Genomic DNA, 9,187 nt, shown 5'->3' with positions numbered 1-9,187 from the left:
AACCATTTTTCCATAAATATTTATCAATGTTATTATTAAGAGCCATCCTAATATATAAACACAAAATTATTTGATAAGTCTGAGACGAATGCTAACTACAAACGCTCAGTAATTTAGTCAAAGCAAAGTACACGTATCAAAATTCTATTTTTTTAGTACAATAATGAGTGCTTCAATTCAATAGGAACCTGGCGTGGAGTACAAATTAACCGATCGCTTGTTCTGATCGTTTGCGACTTTAATGCACTTATCATTCGATAACAATATACACGTCCAGATACATCACCAACAAAAACAAATGGGTAAAAATCGAGCTAATAGAAGCGATTATGACTGTGGCCACAATCGCAGCTATTGTCAAACACTTTAGGTAGCAGTTGTCCATAAAACTTTGAACATAACACTGGCTGGCACACTTCCACGATAGGCCGGATTATAAATTATAAATCACAGTGAATAGAATGTCTCCATTCACGCGTATCTTAATCCTTTTCCTTGCCATTGGCGGGGGCATGGTATATAAGGAGATAGCCCTAATGTTGAGCGATGTAGAAGCTCCCCAATTACCATTGAATCAATGGTGGGGAGATGAAGAGGAGCCAAAGGATTGGGATGCCTATTTAGCAAATTCTTCTGAAGTCATAGGCAATCGTTTAATGTATCCTGATACGGTAAGACTTTTTGCTCGATTCTAGGCACTCGAAATAAAAGATTTCCCTTTGTCCACACAGACTCTGGATGATTTGCGCTCACAATTAAACCGTACTCTACGCCTCACCGAACCTTTGGAAGATGTTGCCTTTGAATATGGTTTCAATACGAATTTCTTAAAAGAGCTCGTTGAATATTGGCGCGATGACTATTTGCCTCGTTGGCGGGAACGTGAAGTTTTTCTTTGGCAATTCAATCATTTTACAACCGAAATTCAAGGGTTAGTTGATTCAACCACTTCAAACTAACGAATGGCTTATCATCGTCCATTTGCACGTTGTTGTCAATTCTTATCAGTTACGTTTCAAAATTCCCAACTCACCATCGTGTTGTGTTGTTTTTTGTTTTTCTTCTACAGATTGCGTATGCATTTTCTGCATTTAATGGTCTATGATGAATACACCGTGAATAAACATCATTATCCAGTTCTCCTACTGCACGGTTGGCCCGGCTCCATTCGTGAATTCTATTCAATAATCCATAAATTGCATCAGACGAACAAGGATAAGAATAACAAGTATATATTCAATGTTGTGGTACCAAGTTTACCTGGATTTGCATGGTCCCAGGTAAGAAGTAAATTTGAACAAGTATATTCGGCCGTAAGGTCGGCCAGGTCGAATCTTGTGTACCCTCCATCATGGATTACCTAAATAGTTCTGCTACAAACTGCCATCTACAATCGAATTACTTCGGGTGTGGTAACTCTTGTCTTAGTTCATATGGATGCAGATTAAATGCCCATATAAGCCATTTAAGTTCGTGATCGGTTTTAATAGACGAGCCTACAAATAATTATGAACCAATTTTCGCACGGTAATTAGAGGGCCAAATTTAAACCAGATCGGATGAAATTGGCACCTACAGGAACCGGAGGAAATCAATTTTTGCATGCTTGTTAGAAACAGAAGTTTGCACCAGGGACTTGGTGCAAACTCCATGTACCAAATTTCAACCGGATCTGATGAAATGTTCACCTCCAGGAAGCTCCGGAAATCAAATCTGGGGATCGGTTTTAATGGGGGCTGTATATAATTATGGACCGATATGGACCAATTTTTAGATGGTTATTAGATATCATACACTAAGAACACATACCAAATTTCAATCGGATCTGATGAAATTTACTTCTCCAAGTGGTCCGATATGGCCGATTTCAATATCATCCGACCCAAATCAATAACTACTATTTGTGTCAAGTTTCAGGTCGATAGAGTTTTGTTTGGAAGTTAGCGTTATTTCAACAAACTCAGAATTTCACGATGAGGCAGAATATATATACTTTATGGGGTCTGAGACCAATATATCGATGTGTTACAAACGAAATGACAAAGTTAAGCTTGCAGCTCAAGTCCGATCGTTCTCAAATTTGGCATAGGATTTTACTTCGGCGAAAATCAGCTCAGATATAGCTGCTATATATATTTATCACCAATCTGTTCATAATTGACGATCCTCTTTCGTACATCCGAATATTTTGTGGGTCTTGTAAAACTTGCAAAATATCTATTTAAGTGTGTCGAATTGAATCCAAATTGGTTCAGATTTAGTTAACGCCTCCATATACATATATGTTCCTGCGATTTAGGCAAATATGGCTAGAACACCCACATTATAGACACAGTTTCAATGATGATTTTCTAATTTTATAGTTAACTATATCCTACTCACTGTAATAGCGGACTTTCCACATAATTTGTTAGGAGTTAGATAAAGCTGCGACTTGTGTAAATGCCGCCCGATTTGGCCAAATATTCTCCCAAACTCCACAAAGCGAGATCTAAGCCAAATCGCCACTGACGGGTAGCAATAAATTGAAAAAAGCCTCCAATTTACTTATACCTAATTACATTTAATTCATTCATTTATACACATATGTCGCTCGATAAATCATTTCAATCTAAGATTTAATTAGAAATAACAAGTATATATGGCCGTAAGCTCGGCCAGGCCGAATCTTATGTACCCTCCACCATGGATTGCGTAGAAACTTCTATGAAAGACTGTCATCCACAATCGAATTACTTGGGTTGTGGTATCTTAAAACTTCTTAACATCATTTTCTAAATTGTGAGTTAGTCCATACGTGGTATATATTAGACAAAAAAGGTATGTACACTGAAAAAAAGCATGCCCGGTTCCAAAGATTTTGTCTTTACTTCAAAAATGTTGGTATTGCTTCTGAGCCAAAGAAGCGGAGAATACAAGTAAGGATACTTTTAAGACACAATACTCTTTTAAATTAGGATTTTGTGTACTTGCTTCTAGGAAGCAAATTTAAATTTTTCGTTTTTTTCAGCTTTTTTTCTTCACATGCTATCAAAGTCCTTTAAAAATGAGTCAACGACAACTTTATTTTCCAAATTCAGACTTGACTTCCATTAGAAATTATGCTATGTTTCACGTAAAAACGTCTTTAAAATAAAGTGTTGAAAAACATGTCCTATATTTGAATGATTTTTTTCTTTGTAGTCAAGATGCAAAAAGACAACAAATTTAAAGACAATTTCATTTATTTTAACGAATTTTTCTGAATTATTAAAGTCAAGTTGACCTTAGCCCACAATTTTTTTCTTTCATGTTATGATACCCATTTTCAAGTCAAATCACTTAATTATAAGGACAATACGACTTCATTGAGAAGTTTATCGACTTTTGGTCAAGCCAAAAACTTTATATTGGGGAAATGCGTCTTCTATGCTAAGCAAAATTTGCATTCGTATTTTAAAGATATGAAATCTTTTACCTCACGACAATATTTTTTTTCAGTGTAGGTATGATATGATGATATGGGCCAATTTTTGTGTGATTGGGGATCGATTTATCTGAGCGCTATATACCATAGACCGATATGGACCTAGTTGGGCATGGTTGTTAACGGCCATATATTAGCACAATGTACCAAACTTCAACTGATTCGGATGAAATTTGCTCCTCCAAGAGGCTCCAAAACCAAACTTCGGGATCGATTTATATGGGGGCTATATATGATTATGGACTGATATAAACCAATTTTTGCATGGTTGTTGTATACCATATATTAACATCACGTACCAAATGTCAAAATTGCTAGAGATCATATGCTGAAACCATGTATCAAATTTCAGCCGGATCGGATGAAATTTGCTTCTCTTAGAGGCTCCGCAAGCCAAATCTGGGGATCGGTTTATATGGGGACTATATATAATTATGGATCGATGTGGACCAATTTTTGCATGGTTGTTGGAGACCATATACTAACACTATTTACCCAATTTCAGCCGGCCCGGATGAAAATTGGTGGCAAAACTTGAGGTAATTAATTATATATTATATTATTATTTATATATTCATAATTATTTCCATACATTTTCTTGCAAATAATATATGGTCTCTCACAACCATGCAAAAATTGGTCTATATCCAAATCGATCCTCTAAGAGAAGCAAATTTTATCCGATCCGGCTGAAATTTGGTACATAACATGCAAAAAATGGTTCACGTCGGTCCATAATTATATATAGCCCCCATATAAACCGATCCCCAGATTTGACCTCCAGAGCCCCTTGGAAGAGCAAAATTCACGCGATCCGGTTGAAATTTGATACGTAGTGTTAGTATATGGTCTCTAACAACCATGCAAAAATTGGTCCACACCGGTCTTAATTATATATAACCCCCATTTAAACCGATCCCCGGATTTGACCTCCGGAGCTATTGTAGGAGAAAAATTCATCCGAACCGGTTGAAATTTGGTACGTGGTGAAATTTGGTATATTGCGCCAGTATATGGCCGCTATCAACCATGCCAAAATTGGTTCATATCGGTTTATAGTTATATATAGCCGATCCCCAAAAATAATCTATCAAAATTTTATTTCTATAGAAAATTTTGTCAAAATTTTATTTCTACGGTGGAGGGTACATAAGATTCGACCTGGCCGAACTTACGGCCGTATATACTTGTTATTTCTAATTAATTCTATGATTCTATCATTTTCGCGATTGAAGCAATTTCAATTAAAAAAATATTTTATGAATATTATATATTGAATGAGAAAAAATCTGTGTAGGGAAATATGGTTTTTTAGTTTTACTACAAATCTATGGATTTTTTTATTTCCAAAGTTTACTTACATTTTACAAAAAAATTATATAATAACTTAATATTTTAGAAGTTTGAAGACCAAGAATATTTTTTTCTAAAGGCTTTAATAACGGGTGATACGGTCAAAATTTGGTCAAGGGAAAACGTGTGTAAATCGGTGAAATCGTTTATTAAAAAAATCAAATTAAATTTCTTTTTCAAGTTCAATTAGTATAAAATTCAGGAAAAATATTCAGTTAGGCTTTCGCTTTTCCAAATCCGAATTGCCGGGCCTCACGCTTGACACCTGCCATCAGATTTTGTACAACCACCTTGTCCACCTTCTTCGCCGCAGAAAGCCAGTTTGTCTTGAACTGCTGCTCGTCCTTAGCAGTTTTTTTGGTCTTCTTTAGGTTTCGCTTGACAATAGCCCAGTATTTCTCAATTGGGCGGAGCTCTGGCGTGTTGGAAGGGTTCTTGTCCTTGGGAACCACCTGCACGTTGTTGGCGGCGTACCACTCCATGGCCTTTTTACCGTAATGGCAAGATGCCAAATCCGGCCAAAACAGTACGGAACAACCGTGTTTCTTCAGGATAGGGAGCAGACGTTTATTCAAACACTCTTTCACGTAAATTTCTTGGTTGACAGTCCCGGAAGCTATGAAAATGCTACTTTTCAAGCCACAGGTACGGATGGCTTGCCAAACCAGATATTTCTTTGCGAACTTTGAAGGAACTTTCCCTTTCCTTTTGCCGTATAAAACTCCTGTCCCGGAAGCTGCTTGTAGTCGGCTTTGACGTAGGTTTCGTCGTCCATTACCACGCAGTCAAACTTCGTCAGCATCGTCGTGTACAGCCTCCGGGATCGTGCTTTGGCCGTCGTATTTTGTTTATCATCGCGATTTGGAGTCACTACCTTCTTGTAAGTCGATAGTTCGTCTCGTTTTTTGGCTCGATGCACGGTTGTAGACGATACACCCAGCTTATTTGCGGCATCTCGGAGAGAGAGGTTAGAGTTTCGCTTGAAACTAGCGGCAACTCTCTTTGTCATCTAAGCGGCTTCCGGTTTTCGATTTCCCCCCGATCCAGACTTCCTGGCTGTCGACAAACGTTCTCCAAACACTTTAATTACATTTGTAACGGTTGATTTGGCAACTTTTAGCGATTTTGCCAGCTTCGCGTGCGAGTAGCTCGGATTTTCGTGATGCGGGAGAAAAATTTTGATACGCTGCTCTTCTTGCTTGGACGGCATTTTGACAACTGAAGAGTGAATTCCAAAATCAAAATAGGAGCAACATTCTACACACACACACCTTCCAAATGAGGGGTGTTCATGTTTTTTAAATGCAAAATTGAAAGAAATACGTCAAGTTTATATTGACCAAATTTTGATTTGAATATTATGTACCCTCGACCATGGATTGCGTAGAAACTTCTATTAAAGACTGTCATCCATATGGACCAATTTTTGTGTGATTGGCCATCGACTATATATAACTATTGACCGATATGGATATGGACCAGTTTTTGTGTGATTGGCCATCGGCTATATATAACTATTGGCCGATATGGACCAATTTTTACATGGCTGTTAGCGGCCATATACTAGCGCAATGTACCAAATTTCAATCGGATCGGATGAATTTTGCTCTTCCAAGAGGCTCCGGATCGGTTTATATGGGGGCTATATATAATTATTGACCGATATGGACTAATTTTTGCATGGTTGTTAGAGACCATATACTAAAACCACGTACCAAATTTCACCCGGATCGGATAAATTCTTCGGAAAACTTCATTAGAATAAAGTTTTGAAAAACATGTCTATATTTGAACGATTTTTTGCTTTGTAGTCAAGATACAAAAAGACAACTAATTTAAAGACAATTTCATTAAATTTAAAGAATATTTCTGAATTGTTAAAGTCAAGTTGACCTTAGCCCAAACATTTTTTTTCATGTTATGATACCCATTTTTAATTCAAATCACTTAATTATAAGGACAATACGACTTCATTGAAAAGTTTATCGACTTTTGGACAAGGAAAAAAACTTTATATTAGAGAAATGCGTCTTCTATGCTAAGAAAAATTTGCATTCGTATTTTAAAGACACGAAATCTTTGACCTCACGACAATATTTTTTCCAGTGTACTTGAATATGGTACCAAGTAGTAACAGTTGCCTTGTCCGACATATATAGTCGTAGGTACCAGCCCAGGTTCTGACGGCCTACCAATTGGTTAAAAGAAGGTTTCTCTTCCTAATCTTTTATCGTCATATATCGGAAAACGGGCATTCCAATAGACTGGTAGACTAAGTAAAACTTTATAATCAACGGATTTTCGCGATGCGCGAGCAAAATTTTGATACGCTGTTCTTCTTGCTTGGGCGGCATTTTGACAACTGAAGAGTGAATTCCAAAATCAAAATAGGAGCAACATTCTACACACACACCTTCAAAATGTTCAGGTTTTTTAAATGCAAAATTTAAAGAAATACGTCAAGTTTATATTGACCAAATTTTGACCGTATCACCCTTTAATACAAGAGAATCAATAAAAGTTTTCTTTAAACTGGAACAAAATTTCATTAAAAAATATGAATTTCAATAAATGTTACCTTGACAATAAAATACGTGTTTGTCGGTAATGAGCTCGAAGAGCTGTTAAGATCACTTCCTGATTGTAAATGAAGTCCAGTTCTAGAAAAAATCGAAAACGATTTTCATTGCAAATTGAATTCAATTTAATTAAACAGCTATATAAAAAGTTCAATATTGAGAATAATCTACTTACAATTATTGACGATTTCCATTCTATTAAAAAGTGCAACATTTTCGAAATTGGACGTAGGATTCCTCACAATATTATGAATTAGCAATATCATTTGGGCCGAACGAATATTTTACACCGCAAGAACAAAGATGCGAAATAGGTTAAATCAAGACACTTTGATTTGTATATATTTACAATCAGCCGAAGGAATTTGTCCTAGTTCCAAGAGTTCCCTTAGTCATTAAATTTACTAGAATTCGAAAACTGTTTATAACAATACCCAAACGTTTTAATTTTCATATTTCTAAAAAAATTAAAATTTTCTTCATTTTTTACAAAATTTTTTCGAGTTTTATATTCGAGTATTACCGTATTGGATATTTTGGGTGTAGGTAAAGAAGGAAATTTTTGAAGTTGCGTAGGGAATTTTCAAAAATCCTTCTGACAACACTGATCGAATCCTTCTCTTAGAGTAGTTTTCGCTTATAGTCCACACCCATAGTTGCACAATTTTTTTTTTTTGGAAATTCGACAGTTAAGCAAATTTTTTTTCATGCCAAGATTTTATTTTAGTTGGACTAAGATATAGTCCTAATAATCTATACCGGTTTTTTTATTTAAAAATGGTTTCATTTTATTTAATTTTCCTATATGAGCGATGAACTATAAGCGAAAACTACTGTATTCTAAATATGTTTTGTTTCTTTATGTATTTCAGGGTACATCAAAACGTGGACTTGGTCCAGCCCAAATCGCTGTTATAATGCGCAATTTAATGTTACGTCTTGGATATAAAAAGTTCTTTATTCAGGGTGGCGATTGGGGTTCTGAAATCGGATCACATTTATCCACATTATTCCCCGAAAATGTTCTCGGTTTTCACTCCAATATGTGCCTTGCCCCAACTCCTAAATCTTTTCTCAAAGGATTCATAGCTGGACTTTTCCCCAGCATCTTTGCCCCCAGAGGATATGAGGATTTCTTCTTCCCAACATTCGAGAAAATCCATTACCTTTTGGAAGAAACTGGTTATGCCCATTTACATAGTACCAAACCAGACACAATTGGCTCAGCTTTACACGATAACCCCGTTGGCCTTGCAGCCTATATTTTGGAGAAATTCTCCACATGGACAAATGCATCGTATCGTCACTTGCCTGATGGTGGTTTAAAAAAGCGTTATAAATTAGATGCTCTTTTGGATAATGTAATGATATATCATTTGACCAACTCCATTACAACCTCTGTGCGCATATACAAGGAAACATCGTCACCAGAAAATTATGCCCTGCAAATGCCACGAGTTCCCACAAATGTTCTTACTGGCTGTGCCCGCTTCAAGAGTGATATGGCGCACTTTTTGGATTTACAATTAAAGGATAAGTATCCAAATTTGATACACAGCACCTACTACAAGCAGGGAGGTCACTTTGCTGCCATGGAAGTGCCTAATATTTTGTATCAAGATTTTATAAACTTTGTTAAAAAAGTTGAAGAAATTAAAAAGATCTCTGGATATAAAGGAGAATTGTCAAATATGTAGTCAATATGTATGAATTTTTTATATTATTTTGTATTGTAGATTAAATTCGTTACAAATACTTAATTAAATATACATTTTTGCAAAAAGAGTAA

At 36.0% G+C, this 9,187-nt stretch overlaps 1 protein-coding gene across 1 annotated transcript; it reads left to right on the top strand.

The window, feature by feature from the left end:
- Nucleotides 1-217: 217 nt before the first annotated feature.
- LOC142237844 (juvenile hormone epoxide hydrolase 2-like) lies at nucleotides 218-9,187 on the top strand. The gene is made up of 4 exons (XM_075309285.1): nucleotides 218-671; nucleotides 732-931; nucleotides 1,070-1,280; nucleotides 8,271-9,187. Exons 1-4 carry the CDS (start codon nucleotides 462-464, stop codon nucleotides 9,093-9,095), a joined length of 1,446 nt encoding a protein of 481 aa, XP_075165400.1. The 5' UTR covers nucleotides 218-461; the 3' UTR covers nucleotides 9,096-9,187.

This window comes from Haematobia irritans, chromosome 5 (genome assembly GCF_050003625.1).
Source record: "Haematobia irritans isolate KBUSLIRL chromosome 5, ASM5000362v1, whole genome shotgun sequence".
Taxonomy (NCBI): domain Eukaryota; kingdom Metazoa; phylum Arthropoda; class Insecta; order Diptera; family Muscidae; genus Haematobia; species Haematobia irritans.
The sequence above is the reverse complement of the archived record's forward strand: the minus strand, read 5'-3'. Positions and strand labels throughout refer to the sequence as shown.

Bases quoted from the DNA above. Each gene is read 5' to 3' on its own strand.
- LOC142237844 (XM_075309285.1), top strand. From the start codon at position 462: ATGTCTCCATTCACGCGTATCTTAATCCTTTTCCTTGCCATTGGCGGG. The intron at 672-731 runs GTAAGACTTTTT...TTGTCCACACAG, and splicing joins GTTTAATGTATCCTGATACG to ACTCTGGATGATTTGCGCTC. The intron at 1,281-8,270 runs GTAAGAAGTAAA...TATGTATTTCAG, and splicing joins CTGGATTTGCATGGTCCCAG to GGTACATCAAAACGTGGACT.